The sequence below is a fragment of the Hippocampus guttulatus genome, chromosome 15 (assembly GCF_054856545.1).
Source record: "Hippocampus guttulatus isolate MCC_2025c chromosome 15, RoL_Hgut_1.0, whole genome shotgun sequence".
NCBI classification, from domain to species: domain Eukaryota; kingdom Metazoa; phylum Chordata; class Actinopteri; order Syngnathiformes; family Syngnathidae; genus Hippocampus; species Hippocampus guttulatus.
Genome location: NC_141275.1, coordinates 11,926,596 through 11,946,168, shown reverse-complemented (window position 1 = coordinate 11,946,168; position 19,573 = coordinate 11,926,596). Strand labels below are relative to the sequence as shown.

The 19,573-nt window shown below is 44.6% G+C and overlaps 4 protein-coding genes across 7 annotated transcripts; 1 reads left to right on the top strand and 3 right to left on the bottom strand.

Annotated features, from left to right (window-relative positions):
* Window positions 1-10: 10 nt before the first annotated feature.
* On the bottom strand, window positions 11-9,987 carry tmem45b (transmembrane protein 45B). 4 transcript variants are annotated; one of them, XM_086130235.1, is made up of 7 exons: window positions 9,863-9,987; window positions 8,623-8,749; window positions 2,278-2,475; window positions 1,994-2,206; window positions 1,653-1,837; window positions 902-1,044; window positions 11-542 (listed from the first exon to the last, which is right to left on the bottom strand). In XM_086130235.1, the coding sequence occupies exons 3-7, from the start codon at window positions 2,465-2,467 to the stop codon at window positions 431-433; spliced, it is 843 nt and encodes a 280-aa protein (XP_085986361.1). In that variant the 5' UTR covers window positions 2,468-2,475; window positions 8,623-8,749; window positions 9,863-9,987; the 3' UTR covers window positions 11-430. The 4 variants fall into 4 exon arrangements, with proteins under 4 accessions (XP_085986361.1, XP_085986363.1, XP_085986362.1 ...); XM_086130237.1 differs by lacking the exons at window positions 8,623-8,749; window positions 9,863-9,987 and adding an exon at window positions 3,380-3,507; XM_086130236.1 differs by lacking the exons at window positions 8,623-8,749; window positions 9,863-9,987 and adding an exon at window positions 3,232-3,379.
* Window positions 4,177-7,117, bottom strand: gng8 (guanine nucleotide binding protein (G protein), gamma 8). Its single transcript, XM_086130239.1, has 3 exons — window positions 5,652-7,117; window positions 4,910-5,009; window positions 4,177-4,715 (listed from the first exon to the last, which is right to left on the bottom strand). Exons 1-3 carry the CDS (start codon window positions 5,708-5,710, stop codon window positions 4,587-4,589), a joined length of 288 nt encoding a protein of 95 aa, XP_085986365.1. The 5' UTR covers window positions 5,711-7,117; the 3' UTR covers window positions 4,177-4,586.
* On the top strand, window positions 7,123-14,916 carry brd8a (bromodomain containing 8a). Its single transcript, XM_086130232.1, has 21 exons — window positions 7,123-7,416; window positions 7,508-7,555; window positions 7,951-8,047; window positions 8,660-8,729; window positions 8,813-8,862; window positions 8,969-9,091; window positions 9,269-9,349; window positions 9,499-9,563; window positions 9,659-9,801; window positions 9,898-10,080; window positions 10,171-10,252; window positions 10,461-10,595; window positions 11,060-11,220; window positions 11,420-11,849; window positions 11,986-12,032; window positions 12,113-12,408; window positions 12,577-12,669; window positions 12,884-12,952; window positions 13,189-13,471; window positions 13,728-13,772; window positions 14,157-14,916. Exons 2-21 carry the CDS (start codon window positions 7,537-7,539, stop codon window positions 14,214-14,216), a joined length of 2,532 nt encoding a protein of 843 aa, XP_085986358.1. The 5' UTR covers window positions 7,123-7,416; window positions 7,508-7,536; the 3' UTR covers window positions 14,217-14,916.
* On the bottom strand, window positions 14,157-19,477 carry dnajc18 (DnaJ (Hsp40) homolog, subfamily C, member 18). The gene is made up of 8 exons (XM_086130233.1): window positions 18,991-19,477; window positions 18,054-18,222; window positions 17,823-17,968; window positions 17,029-17,229; window positions 16,809-16,921; window positions 16,470-16,579; window positions 16,223-16,395; window positions 14,157-16,143 (listed from the first exon to the last, which is right to left on the bottom strand). The coding sequence occupies exons 1-8, from the start codon at window positions 19,115-19,117 to the stop codon at window positions 16,019-16,021; spliced, it is 1,164 nt and encodes a 387-aa protein (XP_085986359.1). The 5' UTR covers window positions 19,118-19,477; the 3' UTR covers window positions 14,157-16,018.
* Window positions 19,478-19,573: the final 96 nt, after the last annotated feature.

Sequence of the window (19,573 nt, the reverse complement as noted above, 5' to 3'; positions counted from 1 at the left end):
ATATTTTAATGATTGACAACATTAAAAACCTCATTTACTTTTTTTGATCATCACAGGTATAGTAAAAGTAATTAAAATGTAAAAGGCCAGGCAAGTGGTTAGCAAGTCTGCCTCACAGTTCTGAAGTTTGGCATTCCTTTTTGTGGAGCTTGCATGTTCTCCCCGCTTGCGCTGGTTTTTCTGTAGACTGATGACCGGTCCTCTTGCTCAACGTTAGATGTGATAGGCTCAGCTCACTTGTGAATCTAATAAGGCCAAGCAGTATAAAAAATTGATAGGATTGTGGTTTTGGGCAACCGGATCCACTGTGTGCATTTCGGACCAGAATGACATCAGCTTAAAAACAAAAAAAATAAAGCCTCAAATTCAGTTAGGCTAGTCCAGTGCAAATACAGTCCTCATTTTCCTCACAACAAACATTTTAAAGCCGTTACTCCTCTTCTGACTCTTCAAGCAGAGCTTTCTCAGAGTTCGCGGTGGATGATTTTTTTCGCATCACCATCTCGATGTCCCGCGCTCTTCTGGACATTCTCCTTGTGGTACTTTAAGAACAAACAAAAAGAGGCGAAAAGCCGGTGACACATTTACAAGCAACCTTTTTGTTGTAGGATGGACAAAACACATCATGTTAACATCTTATAAGGTGCAATTCGATGATACAGTAGATGATCAATTTGAAAATGTTTGACCATTTCAGAAAAAAAAAATGTTCCGGTAGTCACATTATAGCATTGTTTTAAATAAAACGAAATCCGTATTTTAGTTCATGTAAAAGTCCGACATAATCAAGCACAGCTATCAGTAAGAAACCAGTACAGTTTTACAACAATAACAATAAAGACTTCAATAATAATCTCCTGGGGCAAATTGCGCAGCTTGTAAGAAGACTTGAGATACTCACATCCAAACCGCAGTCGAGGTGCAGGTGGCAACAAACAAAGCCAGCGCCAAATGCCAGCAGAAGCACATGGTGACAAACATGATGTTGTTGTGCAAAGTCAAGTCCCACTGCGGGCCGCTCGGCGGGTAAAGAACAAAACCGATCTGGAATGAGGTTCCACACACGGCTGTAAGCAACAAGCACTTAGGAAAGGTGTTGATAATTAACTACACCTGATCCCCATCCCAAGCCAAACAATCCGAAGTTTATTTTTCGGGGGGAAACCTTCCTCAAAAGTTAGAACGAATCACACACTTTTCCGCTATACTCTTCACTAAAAACTGCGCATTACACTGGTCAACAGCAAATTCGTATCATTTACCCTTGGCCGGACATTTTGCCATCAGTTCAATATTACATTTAGAGGCCCTAAACTCTGGAATGACTTTGACCTTTGAGATCAATATCCTCCTCCGCAGCCATTAAAAAGTCACTGAAACTACCGTGAATCTTGTCCTAAGTTTTCATATTTTAGCCCTTCACTGTAATAAACTCTCAATTCTGCATTTAGGTTTCGGTTATGTCTGTTTTAGTAACATTTTATTTCAGTATTTCAGTCTCTTCAATTGTACTCTTTATCCAGAAATGTTCCATATACATTTTCCGGGGGGGGGGGGGGTACCTCATACATGCACACATTGCTTCATTGCCTCCTTGCACGGTTTTGGAATTGTGCTAACATAGAGAAACAAATAGCTATGATGTGTATTACCTGGTAAAACCACGAGCCCTGCAGGATGAACAAGACGGCTTTCAGCATCTCCAGAATGAAGCGGTCTCTCATGAACACTTCCATCATGGTGCTGGCCGAGCCGCTGAACACGGCCACCAGCAGCAAGGAGTGGATGTGGGCGTCCAGCGGGGGACGACTGTGCACGTGGTAGTAGAACAGAAATCCTGGGTCACAAAACAAGAACACGGAGCTCACCAGGCGCATTGCTACTGGACCAAATGTTGCGGGAGCCAGGACGTGATCTATCCATCAACACCACACCGCTTTGTGATCAACTAAAAAAAAAGGCCCAAACGACTTCAGACTTTTTCAGCTCTTACCTTCCACAAAAAGAGCTAAGGAGAGAGCAAGGCGGTCCACGCCAACTGGCACCATCTTGGACACGGTGCTCACCACCAAAGCGATTCCCGAGATGCCGAAAAAGAGATACATGGTGGTGTGTTGCCAGTTCATCAGCTTGACCCATGAATGGTTGTGAGCGTCGTAGAGGCGCGCATGTGGCCCGTCCACAACGAACTGTTCCACCATGATGCCTGAGACAGGACCACATCGGTTAGGGAGGATTCGGAGTGTTTCGATGATGCGTCGAGTGGGGAGGACTGACCGACAAACGAGGCAAAGATTTGCAAGCCTCCCTCGATGTAGTCCATTCGTTTAAAGAAAGGGGGCAAAAGGGCTCTGCCTTGGAGCTGGTTTTTCCGCCAGTAGCGCTGGAGCGTGTGTTTGACCGTCAGCCATAAGCCAAAGAGCAAGAAGAAGGAGCCAGGAATGGCGTGGCCCCCAAAGTTGGCCATGGCGAGGCCTAAAAACAGAAAGGGGAAACGGTCAAGTTGGTTGCCACTTTTTGCTTTTTGCCCTTTTGTCTCTCGAGTACGGTTTAAAGTGCAAACTAGATCATCTTTCATTTTATGATATTCGGCTTGTCAAGGTGTCATGATAACAAATCACTCCTAACTAAAGCACAACCAAGTGTATGTGTGTGTAAAAAAGAGAAATGATTGCTCAAGACATCAAATACAAGTTCACCTCAGTAACTTAGAACTATGGTTCCCTTTTCAACTACTAAAATAAATGAACTTTTTTGTCAATTCACTTTTATTTCTCAAAGATCCACTGCAAAACTACAAATTAATTCCAACTGAGTTTTTTTCTAAAAATAAATAGGAGTTTTGCAACAGTTTCAATCATAGAAAACAGTTTTCTAAATATTTTCTCCCGATAATTTGCAACTTTATATATATGTATACTGTATACACAAACAACCGTTCACGTTCACACGAGAACAAATTTGAGCCTTGAATTAACCTAAAAACAACAACAACAAAAAAACACGTTTAGGCGTGTGGGAGGAAGCCGGACTATAGAAAAGGCAGTAAAAGCACATGCAGGTTGAACAATCAAAGCCCACAGCCCGCATTTGAACAAACCAACTTTCCATTTCTCAGGGTAATGTGCACCTCGAGTTGACTAGACCACATAATATACACGAACATATCATATAATTTGCACTAAGTGACAAAACATTTAGTGGAAAAGCAAACTAACTCGAACATTCTACCTCAGCAGGTCGAGGATATCCTGTTTGAGAAGTCAACCGGTTCTACGCACTTAACTTTCAATCTGCTTCCACCAACGAATATAGTTAAATAAATCGTCCCCCCCAATGAATTGCATGCAGTAACGACTCAGCGGCAGCTCGTTTTCACCTATCTGTTTGTGGACAGCACGATCGAACGGGTCGGACGAGTTTTTACTCGCCCAACAATGCAAATGAAATACAATGTCAAATGTGAATGACAAAACAACGACACGACTCGTTACGAAGAGCAAACGGTCGCTGCGATACCTTAAGTTCCGCCTCCAAAAAGACAGACGTTTGCTTGCAAATGTGTGAACGTTGCCACCTGTCACGCGATGAGAAAGTCCGTGTGCGTTTGCGTCGCTCATTGCCCCACCCAATATTTGCTTTGCCCCCCTCCAGGCGCACGATTCCTCCTGGGACTCACACGCGGGACAACTGCAACATTGCTAACCTGCGGGGGGGAATGAAAACATTTTTCAAAGGGAATATACATGGATTCAATGAGCAGACTAATCGCCAAACCCTATAGCCAAAATGTCAACAATAAAAAGCCATCCGCCAGACAGCTGGTGAGCATGACGTCAGGGCAGAGACTGTCATGTTGACACTGTCATGTTGACACCTGAGTGACAAAAAATGTAGAAGTAATGGAAACTGGATTGATTTATGTAAATATTGAACTGTCAATTCTAAAATGATCCTGCAAGGAAAAAGTCATGGCATTACATGATTTTTTTTTTTGGACGGCTATAAGTAAGATACTGTATACCCTTATAAATTACTGCGACAAGAGTACAAAAACAGTGTGCAGTAAAAAAAATCAGGAAGAGCGGAACCCAGATTCTAACATCAAACCTCCGAACTGTGAGGCATTGGACGAAAACGAGCATCTACATCCCGAGCACCAAACAAATACCACCCCCTCGTGGCAGTTATGGTAACTGCAGGACCCTTTGTTGCACTATATAAACAATGTGGCTTGCATGTATGCAAACGTGAGCTATTATTGTACACGTGCTTATCACCCGATGTGACAATCACACACAAAATCAACAAAGATCCCAGAGAAGAAAGAATGGAGTTAATGTACAAGCTGAAGTAGCACTGAGTGCACAGTAAAAGACAGACACGGGCACATTTAAATTAGCATTGCGCTTATTTTGCAGAAAGTATTTATTGCCGTCTTGATCAGCTTCAAACATGGAAATTCCTCTACGTACCATAGAGCGACAAAAACACACAACGAGGCAGTTGTGAAAAATACGGACGTTCGTATTACTGTAAAACAAACGTGAAACTACATTGATACTCCATCAATGCCCACAGTGGTCTTACAGTATTTCACAGAATATTTTCTTCTCTCTAAAGGGGTTCTCTGAGGAAGGTACGGGGGTCACCAGGGGGTCATCTTTGGCATGAGTTTCACAATAGGCCATCAGATCCGCTGCTGCTTTGGATACCTGGGAAAATATATCACAAGCATAAAAGTATCTGTGTCAAAGCGTTTCATTCAATGATAAAGAAGATAGTCAGAGTCAAATGTAATGGTCCCAACTAAAACCACAGAATTTGCAGTCGGCCCATCCAAAACGCCGGTAGAAATGTTCTCTTTCCCACTGTTATTTTGCTTTGTGCCAACATAAAGTACACGTACCATCATCCTCTCTATGTTGACCTCGAGCTTTAATTGCTCAACCGTCTTTCGCGCATCCGCAATCTTGGCCATGTTGTTGGACATCCTGCTGCTGCTTTGCCTGCAATCAACATGCATGAAGAATTTAGTGTGGTCATTTTGCACAGTGAAAATGACAACGTCTGTGTGTGGGTGTGTGCGCGCGCGTGCGTGTTTGTTTCAGCGACTGGTAATTGAAGGCAACTGGGCCGTGAGTATCGAGTCCGTTTCAATTTGCTCATTAATTCTTCGCCCTGGGTCTCAGCTGCACGTGTCGCAGCGAGGGTCTCAGAGGAGGAGGCCAAGAGAGGGCAGAGCTGCTCCCCTGATGGGCGCGAGACGAGACCGTAAATAAATCTAACCTGAGCATGTTGATGTTGAACTGAGCTGTCCTTTATCAATTAGATATGTTATACATATGTATTTCTATGGTTCAGTAGAACACACATTAATGATCCCCACCTCCCCCATTGAACTAACAATGATATTCTTCATATTCTTGTTTTCAGTCAGTGAAGACAAAATGCAATGAAAAATTTGTTCAATATTAAGCATATATATATATATATATATATATATATATACACCCATACATAGAGAGAGAGAGAAAACATGAGGTTCTTGCATTTCTCAAAGATGTTTTAAATGACCTCAAGTCAAGCACAAAAAGTAAACATTTCTACTTAGACATCAATAAAACGACTCAAAAATATCATGCACTCACCGTGAGACGCTCCTCTGCTCGGGAAGTGTGCTTGAGTCCTGAGCAGCAACTTGCAGCATCAAATGAAGTGTGATTAATGGCAAAGACGAGGAGGGAAGCCTCCACAGGTTCCCTCGTTCAATTAATTAGCGCCGGTTCTGCCCCCAGCGTGGGCTCGGTGCAGAGGTGCACGAACAGCATGCGGTGCTGCGACGACTGACATATATGACATTCGAACATCGCATTGGATGAACTGAACCTGATGGGTTCTGATGTTTTAACGAAAAGCACATTTTACGCCTGCAAAAGAAGCTCCCATTGCTTGTTTTCCGCTTCTGATTCAATGTTTCCATCAATACAATAATCGGGACGTGACATGACGTGACATACATTGCGAATGTATTTGTGTGTCCACCCATTTTGTGTCACTGCTTTACTGTGTTCAAGGGGACGCTGGGCTGGAACCGATCCCAGTTGGCTTCTCCAACTATGGACTGATCGCCAGTCAAACACAGCCCATACAAGAATTCCCACTCACACCGAGTGGGAAATGAACCTACACCGCCTGATCGGAAGTCAGTCTCCTTCCAAGTTGATGCATTATTGATGAAACTGCCACACATAATGGCTTTTAGCCACACGCTTCGGCCAATACATTAGGTACATCAGCACAAATTAATGAGATGAAATCGAAACAGCTGTTTGTTTGGAATTTATGAATTCTAACTAAAAACTGCAATCACAAAAATAACCACACTACTAAATTAATGTGCCTGACGGTGTAAATGAGTTATCAGTTATTACACAAAGCACCAAGGGGCAAAGTGGCAGTGTTGTGGTGTAAAATGTCAAGTGCCTCATTATCATTTCTTTCCCACTGATCAATGGGCTCTCTGGAGGAGCCCAGACTGAACTGCAAATCTTTGACTCTTGTCTGTCTGTGTCATGACAGAGGCCTAAAAACACAATGTGATGTGCCCATGGTGTGTTCATTTGAAGTGGAAAGCTGGATAGCGTCCTTCCAAAGAATGCTTTATGTAATATTGAATCGGCATCAAGGCGGACGAGTGGTTAGCACGGTTTGCCCGAAGTCCCCAACTCCACACATTACATTCACAAAATCATCCTCCAAGAATTGTACTCAAACATAGCACAGTTCTGGCTCCGAAATTCTTAGACAATCACCTTCACCAAAAGCACGTTATGAATGGATACATTTTTGAGGCTCTTAGCATTTATAAAGTGGTTATTAGTGATTCCAATTGAGTGGTTATGTAAGGTGACACAAAATTATACGTGTTTAGTTACTTTGTCACAAGGGGTGCGCTGGTACAATACTTATACTTATCATCTAGTACTTATCAAGAAAGGGTCATTTTATTAATTCATCTTTTCAAGTGACCTAGCATAGCAGCAGACACGGCTTTGTGCGTGCGTGTGTGTCCGTGTGTGCGCGCGCGCCCGCTACCATCATTGAGTGCCCGTGTTGGTGGGCGTGCACACGGTACACAGCATGTAGCTAGCTACTTTTGAATGATAAATGACGACGGTGACTCGTACGATCGCATAGCTCGATTTTCTCCTCTTGACTGACTGCTCGCTCTCGAACGCGGGCCCAGCCGGACCTCGAATCAAACCGGGACGCTGAAGCAAATGCAGCATTCTGACGGAGCGACTTGATATTGAAGTTAACGCTAAGCTAAGGCGCACAATACGAGGATGGGGCGCGCGAGCTAACGTCAACGAGGAAAACCTCGGGGAGTGTTCACATTTTTTTTCTGTCAAGGTAACCGGCACGCTTGTCTTTTGTTTACTCGTTCACGCGTCGCGTCGTGATATTCCAAGTGGTATTAACTGCTGCGGTTTGCGTGTGGCAGGATGTGCGGCGTGCGGGGATGACGGGAAGATGGCAAACGGCGTTGGAAGTGAGTAATGTCTACGCACGGGAGATGCTGCTGTGACTTGCTATGTGCTAGCCGAATGATTGCGAGTGGCTTCGCCTATCTTTGTTTGTTTGTTTGGTTTTTTAGTGGGGAGGGGGGGGGGGGGTGTCACAAAGTTTGGATGCACCGCCGCTCAACCTGCAGGTCTTTCCAGCTGACACCTCTGTTTACAGATACTTCAGCTGGCCACACTCGCTCTGTGTGCGTGCGCTTCTACTCAGCTGTGCAACGAGTACAAAGGATTTGGATTGCAGCTTGAGTTAGCATGCAGTAAAGACAGGCCGGGGAATGGCAGCATTTTGCTCATTTTAAAATGAAGACTTAAGTTTATCATAAACTGGAATAATGTAACTCTTTTTTGTTGTTGTCATCTGCAGAACACAAGCTGCTCGTGATTGGCCCAACAGAAGCATGGTCACTCAGGGAGAAGCTGTGTTTGGCCACATCAGTCATGAAGAGTGGAGACCAGAACTGGTACTTAACAGTAATTCCATTGACTTGAACCCACAGGTCTTAGAGTCGAAGCCTGGGGGCCAGATCCAGCTTTACATATTAATTTTATAGTACGTGGCAGGCTTTCGCTGGCTACACTTTTTCAAAACAAAAATGATGATAACCAAATGCAGCAACGACTATGTAATACTGCATGTTGGGGGCGATTATTCGGCTTCACACACAGAAGATATGAGGTAAGGGACAAGAAGTGTAATTGCCTCGAGCCACATGCCGAGTCCATAAACAAACATAGTGCAGTTCAGCTTCTGGCTAGCCATTTTTTTTTTTTTTTGCTCATTAGACTTCACTATTAGTCAATGAATTATTGATGAATCATCTTATGGTTATGCATCCAGTACAATTGCCCAGCTTGTGTTATATCTTAGAATAACTGTCCTGACATAATGTACATAATGCAGAGAAGTGCACATTGACATGCAACAAGCTGTATCAGGCTAAATTAATATGAAAAATGTGCTCTGTGCATCAAGGAGGCGTGTTTGTGTAATGATGTCATTGATTAAAAGAGTTGTTGAGAAGTGGTTCAATCTGACCTTGGGAAAATCACGTGTTTCATCTTTAACTTTGCAGGGTCTCTGTCAGTCGAGCCATCAAACCATTTGCAGAACCCGGGCGGCCACCTGACTGGTTCTCTCAAAAGGCATGACGTGTCCTCAATGTCTGAGACAGAAAAAAAAAAGGCTTTTACGCACTATTTACAATTGACTCCACTTCTGTTCACAGCACTGCGCCTCAAAGTATTCCGAGCTACTGGAAAACACAGAAGCCCCAAAGTAGGTGATCGAAAGCAAGCATGTATTGCAGGCAAAATCAAATATGACAAGTGGATGATTGCGTTTCCCTTCACAGCCGTGTTTCAATGTCATTGTGCGTTTGCAGGAGGAAGCGAGGCGAGAAGGGGGAGGTGGTCGAGACGGTGGGGGATGTGATAGTGCGCAAGCTGACCGCTCAGAGGATCGATGAATTAAAAAAGTTGATCAAACAAACCCAAGAGGAGCACAGGTACACAAATACACCTTTGGTGTAAATATGACAGGACTGCACTGTCTGAGCTCACCACAAGCTTATTGTTTTAACCTTTTCATTGATTCATTCTTACAGCTTTTTTTTTCTATCCTAAAACACGAAAAATTAGGACACATCCATGCTATTTCTCTCAACTCTGTTTCCAACCCGTAGGACACTGAAGAGAGAGTCTGAACTTATTCAAGCTGGTCATCTAGACTCCAAACTGGACGAATTATGGAAGGAAATTCAGCAGTAAGATGCAGCAAATTCTCTGTCCGCCCAAAGATACAAGATCTATTTTTGCCTACATGACGATGATGCTGTTTTCATGAATGAATACATTCTAAACACTCATGCACACAGCCATGACTAAGTGCATATACATCTATTGTGTCGGGTAGGAAACAGAAAATTGAAGAGGAAGAAGCCGAGTTAAAAAGAAAAGTCACGGACGCTGCCTATCAGGGTATCGCCTTTACTGCATACATCGAGCCCTCTCAAATTTCTGATGGTGCCACGAGCAAGAAACAAATCCGAATGCTGTTCCTCTCTCTCTTTCAGCCAGACAGGTAGCAAAGAACACACCTCGGCGTGTGGCAGGCGCCACCATGCATTCACCCACGGGTTGCAACTCCGCCAGTTTGGAGTTTCCATCAGGTGACCCTCTCCCGTGCTCAAATCCCGATTTTTCATCCACAAAAGAGGTAAATCCAAGAGTATGCTCATCGCTGAAAACGTTACGCCGTACGTATGACTTCATCCTACCTGACCTTGTTGATCCTTTCTCTGCATGTCTTTAGACTTCAGGGTGTGTCAGGTTGATGTCATTTGCCGACTCTTCCGGATCCGTGAATGAGAACCCGCCACTTGGTGATGACCCCACCCAGAAGAAGCTCCTGGCCCAGAGAGGTACACCGCCCCCATCGCCGCTTCTCTCTGAGCTGCTGAAGAAAGGCAACATCTTGGCCACGACATCCAGATTGGTAGGCTAAGCGTGTTCAAATTAAGAATGCGCATGCATTTCATAATTTGTGTCGGAAGCAAAAGTACGTGCGTTTGTGTGTGCGCGTCAGACTGGAGAGCGCGATGTGTCCGCTGGTAATATGACTGCAGTCCATGACTTACAATTGACTCTGCCCTTCTCTCCAGCATCAGGTAAAATACTCGCTGGACATTTGAGTAGGTACACCTGCACAGTCTATTGCCTGCCTTGAGATTTTTTTTCATTCAATAACAGTAACCGCTTTGCTGCTTGAATGGTCTTTTCTCTGTACTGTACTAAAGTTTGTTGTTCACTGGTTGCCGTTTAGCAAAAGGTCCAATGTCACGTCCACTATTGTGTTGCCGGTGCCGCCAATGACAGGTGCTCCAATGTTGTCTCGACTCCTGGAGGCGGGACCCGCACACTTATCGGCCCAATTAGGCTTCATGGTCAGCACAGACTCGACTTCCGGCACCACTCCTGCTCCAGTGAAATCTGCTGCTTCAGCCTGTTCAGGTCTCAAACTCAGACGTGCGCAACATGCCGTCATATACAGTCACATCCTCATTAGTTTATAGCTTAGCACTTACATTCTTTGATTTGTTGTTGTTTCCCAAACACAAAGATATTCAGTCCGCTTTTATGAAGGACTACAGAAATCTGAGGGAAGGTGTCTGATGAGAGGATGAACTTTTGAGGGCTTGGAAATTTTTAAGATAAAGAGCATTGATTCGTTTGATTTGATAACCGTTTAGTTGGCGATTAATCGAATCACAATTCAGGTAGCAATATTCAAGGAACAATGGATTTTCTCGTCTCTTACCCACCCGCTCCATCAAAGCGCTATGAACATCACTCAACCTGATGTATTACAGTTGTTATACCACTGGAAATTTGCAAGCACACATGAAATAAATACCTCATACTGTATTGGTTCATGTGGCTTAGTTTTTGAACTGTGATCTGTCATTCGTTTGCAGAGGTGGATGTGCTCGCGCCATCTGCGTCCTTTGGGTGCCAGCCTCCCCCCGCAGGTGTGAAAGTGTCTGAGCTGAGTGAGGAGGACGTGACAGTTTCCTACATGGCAGATGAACTGGATCTCAAGACGGTCGGGGACATCATCGCCATCATTGAGGACAAGGTGACGATTGGGGACGGGCAACAACCGTTGCACACGTCGCTTTGGCTCGCAGTAGCGCAATGAACGTCATTGTGTAAAACGGAACGACCTTAGTGAAATTATTTTGCAATGCAGGTGTTTTGCCAGCACACACAGGGAACATTTAGAACTGCCGCATACGATTGAAAGAGTCAATTATCCAGTACCTTTTTTCCTGCAGGCTGCAGATGCTTTGGATGCGGCTGCAGTCGAGGCTGCTCTCTTTCTGTGCGAAGAGAACGGCCACACTCTTCCCGCCGCCTGGCAAGCCGAACCGTTCCATACCCAAGACCCCCCGGGGGCTCCTCAGTCCTCATCTCTCCACTGCAGCCCGACAAGGAATCAGGCAGACGAGTTAGAGATTGAGGGCCAAACTTCAGCCGAGCTCTCCTCTGCGTGCAGTAGTCAAGATAACTGTGATGTGGCAACCCCGGTGGGAATGAGTGGCCTTCCACCAACCTCCTCATCCTCATGCAATTCCAGGAGTTTTGTGCACTGCCACAGTGGAGCACCTGCACAGCCCGAGGCCATGAGAGACGCGGTGCACCATAAAAGCCACATGTCTTTGGAAGAGAGATGGGCACAGCAAAAACCTGAAAGCACCAGTCAGGGTAAGGACAAGCGTGTATATTGCAGAAATACATTGTGCAGTTTTACCCGCTTCAGTGCCTGCAGAGATAAAGCGCTTGCATTTGATTTCATTAGTTTGCAAAGGCGAAGCTAATGAAGTGTGTTACTTGGTTGCAGAATCAGTGGTAGAAGATTTCCCCGTGACAGAAAGACATGTTAAGGAGGTATACCACCGCATCAAAACTCATCGTAGTACCTTGAACCAATGTTTTGGCATTATGTCCCGCATCCGCCATCTTTGCAGGAGATAAAGGATGAGGGTCAATCAAGTGTCGATAGTCAAGAAAACGCCTCAGGGACAAATCTGGGCAATGAGGTCAACGGGCCAGAAGAAGATGACGACGAAGACGAGGAGGAGGAGGAGGAGGAAGATGACGGAGACGGCGTGGAGGGGTTCTCGTCGGAGCCTGACGGAGAGATGGAGATGGAGCGCGTGGCCAGCGAGAGCGAGGACGCGTGCAGCCTCCACACGGCTTCGTCATCTTTGCAGCTCCACACCACGGCCGACTCCATCCCCAGCAGCCCCGCATCATCACAGTTGTAAGTGGTGGGGGGACAAAATCTCCTGCACACAAATAGTCGTTCTTTTTTTTTTCTCATTTCTGTCTCGTTACCTGTTGCGTTGTGTCATGTAGAAGGTTATGCTAGCTGCCCGCTACAATGTTGTTGCGCTTTGAGTCTTTATTCTGACAGAACCTTCTTGTGTAGCTCTTTGTGCAGTGAGGACCTGGAGGCTCTACAAGCTCACAAGATTTGGAAGAAGGCCATTATGTTGGTTTGGCGTGCCGCTGCCAATCACAGGTACGACTAGCAGGTTTTGTTTTAACCGTCCGTTGATGCTGACAAGAGATGGAGCTTTGCAAAGTCTTCACTTTGGCTGAATTTTTTTTTTTGGTCACAGGCCAATAACATAAGTTTTAAAGCAGTTAGATTTTTATTCATCTGTTACCCTCCAGCGTGACTTTCCGAAATGTGGTTCTTTGATATTTCACACTTCCTCTCTCCCTACTTGTAGGTATGCAAATGTCTTCCTGCAGCCGGTGACGGATGAGATTGCGCCAGGATATCATAGCATTGTGCACAGGTACGAGTGACTTCTCCGTAGCACCAATGCACTTGAGTTCAACTCGCTGGCCGTTTTTTTCCTACCTTCGGTGCGTTTACCTGTATTTGTGACACATTAGCTATATAACTAGTTGGCACGGTTCACAAGGTGATGATTAAAACACTAAAACATACTGACCTGAACAGATTTGCACAGACGGTGTTGATGTCGGTGAGATATGATGCTCACAGCTCACATGGTGTGTCTTTGTGCAGGCCCATGGACCTGGCAACCATTAAAAAGAACATCGAAAGCGGTTCCATGCGAACCACGGCCGAGTTCCAGCGGGACATCATGCTGATGTTTCAGAACGCCGTCATGTACAACAGCCTGGATCATGATGTCTACCACATGGCCGTGGAGATGCAGCGGGACGTCCTGGAGCAGATCCAGCAGTTTCTAGCCACCCAGCTCATCATGGAGACGTCCGAGTCTGGTATTAGCGCCAAGGGCCTGAGGGGCCGTGAGGGCTTGCGACGGCAGGACTCCGCAGACAAGGTGCATCGCTAGAATGTGGACAGAAGAGGCAAATTTAGAGGTTAAAAGAAGTGATTAATAATACCAGAATGGGTTTTACACCAGTTAAAGGTAGTGATGTATATTCTTCTATTTGGCAGATGCCGCCAAAAAGCTCGCATTGTCTTCAAAACAACAGCGTTTCAAAATGGCCTCAACAAAGCAAATGTTTTCATGGCGCTTTACCAAGAGTTGTCTCTTTTGAATCCCAGCTCTGATGTATTTTTGCCTCTCACAGGACGCCTTCTCCATGTCCTCTCCTGCTTTTCTGCTGTCTCTTTTTGTAAGTACCCCCCCCCCCCCCCCAAAAAAAGCAACGACTCAGTTACTGATGTCACTGATAAATGTCGTGACACACATCTGACTTTTCTTTCGCCAATATGGGATCGGTAACACGATGCCATGTGTTTGATAGGCAATCAATCCATGGTGTAGCGACTCGTACCCGCAGTCAGTTGGAATTGGCTCCAGTTGAGTGGCGACAGTGAAAGGGACAAGCATTCCAATTCACTTCCTGGAAAAATACACTGACGAGATCTGAATCAAACATTGTTTTTTACTAAAAAATAATTAAAATGTCCGGTTTTAATTCAAAAGAGTCAAGTAAACAAGAGCTTTAACGGTTCAAACCGTTCGAATCCACACTCTTCTTCTTCTGTCCGTGCAGGATGGAGGCACCAGAGGGCGCCGCTGTGCCATCGAAGCCGACCTCAAGATGAAGAAGTGAACAAAAACAGTAATAATTGGGAGTCTGACACTGTAAATGAAAAGTATTAATTCTTCCAAGATTTAATTTACACCCCAACCCCTCCACACACACACACACGCACAATCTGCATCATGTTTGCAGTGTAATACCCACTTGCTCTCCATATTTCAACAAGCTGCAGACGCCGCTGTGGGGAAGCTCCTATTTTGCAGAAATGGATTACACGTAATCCCAGATTACAAAGGGGGATTCCGAAAGAGTGGGTCAAAGCCTTTGATGGCTGCACATCACTCATAGCCCGCTCACAGGCAAGAATATCAGGTTGTATAAGTGTCTATAAAGCCTCAAAATCAACTAATCCTACAGGCAGGCTACGTCTGGTCCACATTCATGAGGTGGACTGTGAGAAATGCACTACAGAAGTAAAGACAATGTGTGAAACCAGAGGCCAAAGACTCTGATTTGCTTGACTTTTTTTTTTCTTCCTCGGGTGGTGTTACTTTATGAAAAGCATTAAGGGGGGAAAAAAAGACAACTTATTTTGTTCCTCCTAATTTTAACAACCTTTAAATAATTTTAAATGTATATTTTGTGGTCGTTTTGCGCATACCCACCTATATTTTGAGTGAAACAGTACTGTGGTAATCTCACTGTGTTTTGTGGATGTAACAATAACGGGAAGTATACTTTTAAACAATAAACTCATGTTTGGCTTGTATACTTGCTCTATTACCTGGTCTCGCTAACTGAAGTGGGAGTGGAATAAAGGCACAGATGGGTTGAAATCGCAGACAAATGTTACCTTCAATTCATGATGCACGCAGAAACAAAACCAGAAAAACACAAACAAGACATGAGTCACTAAAGAGTATTTTACTTTTGATTTTCTAGTGGCTTTGTTTGGGGTGGGGGGCAAAAGCCAACTTGTGTTTTACTCTATTTATGATTCTAAGTAAATGGGTTGTCCATGGATTGCTCAATGCGGTCAGTCAATATTAACTGAAAACATGTTGCTCAAATAGATATGAATCAAAACAATCTTTCAACTAGGCTGCATGCAACATGAACACGATAGAGGCGTGTTAAATAACAAAAGTGCTTGAGGTGAACCCGAACATGTCACCAGAAATTAACGTAAATCCTTGTGCGTAATGTCCATATTTTTCATTTCGAATGTCCGTTTCGGTTTAAGTTAAAAAAAAAAAAAGGACAATCTTGTACATTATTTCAGAGCTCAACAACCTCTGAAAGTCATTACACAGCAATCATCTGTTGCTTTTAAAGAACCATGATGACAGATCCAATATAGAAGCAGTGAGGGGAAGCCCCAGAGTGTTTTATAAAGCACGGTGTTAAAAAAAAAAAAAAGTCAGTCACTTCCTACCCGTTTGATTTTAACCAACCAAATAAATAAATCATAAATATAGTCCATGACTTCACAGTACGACAGTGCTCAGATATGTCCAAAGAATCATTATTCAAGTCACTGTAGCGAATATGTTGATTAATTAAATACACCGAACAATGAGCAAAATAAATAATCAAATCAATGCACAAGGGACATAATGACCTTCGACAGAGACCGTTTCTAGAATAAAAAAGTTGAAAAGGGCCAGAGCCTCAGTGCTGTGGCCACCAAAGCAGCTGACATGCAAACTAGTATTTCTGACCATCCGTGAAGAGAGAAGGCACATTTTACCCGCCCCCAACTCTACCGCATGATTCTTGCCAGCATGGCCCAAGTGGATAAATTGACCTCAATAATCGTACAAATAATAACAATATACCGGAGCAGTGCTCCACCTCAAACAAACCGTCCTTCATTTGCCTCGCTGACGTCCGACCAGTCTGTGGAGCTTGTCGCAGTTGTCCAGCCTCATGGACTCGGCCTTCTGCTTTAGGCGGTCGTCTCGGTACAGCTGGCCGAGGTTCATCAAGTCCGACTCTGAGCGGGACAGGGTTTCACATGTCAAACAAATATTTGGGGTCACACGGATCAGCACCAGACAATGCTAATCTCTTACTCTGCTGCTTCTCCTTCCAACAACTGCTCTGCAAGTGTTCCATGTAGTCGCTCTCGATAGTCCTCTCCAGCTCTTCCAGGGCGCCGCCGCGGTACTCCTTCTCAAAACCTTTATCCACGTAATACGGCACGCCCATGTGCTGTGTTTCCCGGGAAACCACCAGGCCCATGCTCCTGCAAGCACACAGCCCGCGTGTGATCGACGTCCACTGTCAAAACGTGAAATAACGGCTCTGCTGCACACTCACGGCTTATAGAAGAGGCTGTAAGGCGGGTTGGTGGCCATCATCTGAGTGAACACCGAGATGAGGATCAGCACCAGGATGGGGAGGAGCTGCAGCAGAGCTGTGAAGGTGTTCTGTGTCCACATCACAACACTGTGAGTAGGTGCGCGCTTTACTGCCCGTGTGCGGCACAACGCTTTCTAAATATACACTCATCACATGGCACAAAACAGCTCCAACATTGTTCATATATCCACACGGCAAGTTCGCACAGGCTAATGAGTCGTCCCAGTAAACAAGAGGAAGAGTTGTGGAAACAAACATCATGGCGAGATCACAAAAGAGGTGGCGGGATTCACCGACCTGACTCGGTTTTTCCTCCGCCACATCCTTGCGCCTCTCATAAGCTCGCCGTCGACGTGGCTGGTAGAACTGAGAGTAGGAGGCTCCCTGGTTGGTGTACACATGAATGTTTCCTGCAGGGGAGAAGCAACGGCATCCACACTTTTCAACCTTTGAGGCAAAGTCAAGGATAACGGTAATAGTATTTGGCGAGGAGGGTCACTGTCATGGGCACACCCACCTGTGGGGAAACGTCCTCCGAAGAAAATGTTGAAGAGCTCCTCAGGGGAAATGTCCGCCTCAAAGTCTCTGTGGAAGTTTCGGTAGTGGCGGTGGTGGGTGGTGTGTTGAGGTGCGCTCTCCGCTGCCGATTGATCGCCGTACTGATCATACTGCCGCTTCTTCTCCGGATTGCTCAGCACGGCGTACGCGTTGCCTATTGCTAGGGGAAGTACAGCTATGTTGATGCTGCTGGAAAACATCTTTCACAAAATCATCATCATGACTTCTTGGAGTGCCTCTTCCTATGTTCACTCAAAGGTTTAATGAAAGGAACGGTACTTGATTAAAAAAAAAAAAAAGGAAAAAAAAGGGCAATTGCGTTAGAGACTGCAAACAAGAGCACTAAAAGAACAGAAACCTCCACCAGGGCTAAAACATTTATCACAGTTGAAATTAATTATTCAACTACAAGCTAGAATCTTAATAGCTAAAAATAGATCAGGTTTCTTCAAGTAGATCCCATCTTAAAATGTCAGTTTTACAGATGTCACATCTGTTGTGCACGCGTGCGCACGTGTATCTGGACCACGGCAAATCAGTGTGGCCCCGCACGTCATTCTCTAAGTGGTCTGGACCACAATATGCCTAATTTGTGTTTTTGTTTAACCATATTAAGGCCCACCTGTTTAATGCTGTATTTCATGGATTTTATAGAAGTATTTTTAATGGCTATAAAAACAGCAGAAAATGTAAAAAAGTGGACACATGGTTCTTTTCACTTGTTCTAAAGCTGCTCATGTCGAGCCACTCTACCTTTAAAAGCATCCGTGGCTCCAGGAGCAAAGTTCTTGTCAGGGTGAAACTTGAGGGCCAGCTTTCTGTAGGCTTTCTTGAGATCTTCATCGCTGGAATCCTTGGCAACACCAAGGATCTCATAGAAGTCTCTGCAATTCTTAATCCTGTCATGACATTGTGGATGTTCAAATATGAGCTCTCATCATGCGGACATCGAATATCACGAGGGCATATGGATGGTACCAGTACCTGAGAACACCCTGGCGTTGCTCTTCTGAGTAGCTCTTTCTGTCATCGCCGCTCATGTGATTTATTTCTGCGCTTCCGCAGTCCTCATCCCTCCAGCATCTGGGCGGGGGCACGTGATTCGCTTCCGGAGCAGCGTTGCCTCCATTTTTGATGATGGCGTCAATCAGCACTACAGACAGCAGTGTTCAGAGGAGGGAGGAAAGAGTCAAGAGTAATGTCTGTGTCTAGTCTTGGTAAACAATTTAAAACAAAAACAACAACAAAAATCATGTGCTGTCTTCTTTTAGTTTTAAAATCTAATCCAGTGTTTCCCAAACTTAACTGAACCAAGGCAAACATTTTCCATCATAAAATTGTTATGGCTTGTGGCTGAATTTAAGCTATTTCATCAAAATGTTATTACTGTTAGTTATATTGATGAGCTAAATCTGAACGTACACATTCTTAACCCTATTTTTGGTCAATTTGATGCTCATTTAAAAACTAACAAATCAAGCTATTCACTAGTACTCAGTACTCGAGTCCTTCTCTTTGAACGGAATACGTATTTGGTCTTACTCAGCTAATTATTTCGATTTTTATTTGCGTCATTTGATCTAAAATAACAGTATTCTGACTTGATAACAATAGTTGGCTACTCTGGCCACCTATGTTTAGTAAACATTGTTTACCCCTCATGTAGCAAAAGGTAAAACGCACGACTTCAAGAATAATATTTGTAATGTACTACAAAACGCAGAATGGGGGGGGGATTGATATCTAACCAGCACAAAAGTTCAACAGCTGTCATGTCTCCTACTATATTAAGCATTTGTAGCTGAAGATGCACGATGATGCTGAAGATCCAAAAATAAAACATTATAATTAGGTAACATTACGCGAGTGTAACGGTCCAGTCTGAGCCTTGGCTTGTTCCATGCACGGCTGCTAACGTTACCTCTAGCGCGGGTGCTGGGGTACATATTCTGGGCTTCATAGAGCAGCTGCAGCGCTCGGTCCTTCCGTCCTGACCGTAACAACAGCTTAGCCTTCTCTATCAGCCAGTCCGCTCCGTCTTTGTCCATTAGTTGTTGTTTTTCAGGAGCTTCAAATGTACAAAAATCGTCACACACCGTACAAGCCGGTGGCACTGCACCTTGATAGCCACTTAGCTCCGCTTGCCGACAGTTGCGTATCGTTAGCTCGCAGGCTAGCGAGCTAACTTGTTAGCTTCGAGCTGGCACAGACTTGATGCGAACCGACCGGCTGGCAGCGGCGGTTGTGACAGCCTGCGAAAATTCAAGGACGCGTGACATTTAAGTTGACTAGAGGTAAGAAGTAAATGACGCCCACTTAAAACAACAACAACAACAAACAAACAAAAAAACCAACAACAAAAAAATCCTAACAAAACAAAAAACGAAGAGGCAGTTTAATGTCAGTTTGCACCTGCTAAACTTGGATTGACAGTGGTTGAAGACTAGCGCTTCGTGACGTCACTCCTTGTATTCGCGAGATAAAAATAATTTCATATAAATGTT

Bases quoted from the DNA above. Each gene is read 5' to 3' on its own strand.
- tmem45b (XM_086130235.1), bottom strand. From the start codon at position 2,467: ATGGCCAACTTTGGGGGCCACGCCATTCCTGGCTCCTTCTTCTTGCTC. The intron at 1,045-1,652 runs GTAATACACATC...ACCTCATTCCAG, and splicing joins AGGGCTCGTGGTTTTACCAG to ATCGGTTTTGTTCTTTACCC. The intron at 543-901 runs GTGAGTATCTCA...TTGTTCTTAAAG, and splicing joins ACCTCGACTGCGGTTTGGAT to TACCACAAGGAGAATGTCCA.
- gng8 (XM_086130239.1), bottom strand. From the start codon at position 5,710: ATGCTGCAAGTTGCTGCTCAGGACTCAAGCACACTTCCCGAGCAGAGG. The intron at 5,010-5,651 runs GTGAGTGCATGA...TGTTGATTGCAG, and splicing joins GAGCAGAGGAGCGTCTCACG to GCAAAGCAGCAGCAGGATGT. The intron at 4,716-4,909 runs GTACGTGTACTT...ATATTTTCCCAG, and splicing joins TCAACATAGAGAGGATGATG to GTATCCAAAGCAGCAGCGGA.
- brd8a (XM_086130232.1), top strand. The intron at 9,564-9,658 runs GTATCGCCTTTA...TCTCTCTTTCAG, and splicing joins CACGGACGCTGCCTATCAGG to CCAGACAGGTAGCAAAGAAC. The intron at 9,802-9,897 runs GTAAATCCAAGA...GCATGTCTTTAG, and splicing joins ATTTTTCATCCACAAAAGAG to ACTTCAGGGTGTGTCAGGTT.
- dnajc18 (XM_086130233.1), bottom strand. From the start codon at position 19,117: ATGGACAAAGACGGAGCGGACTGGCTGATAGAGAAGGCTAAGCTGTTG. The intron at 18,223-18,990 runs GTAACGTTAGCA...TGCTGTCTGTAG, and splicing joins CCCCAGCACCCGCGCTAGAG to TGCTGATTGACGCCATCATC. The intron at 16,922-17,028 runs GTGGGTGTGCCC...TCTCCCCTGCAG, and splicing joins CGGAGGACGTTTCCCCACAG to GAAACATTCATGTGTACACC.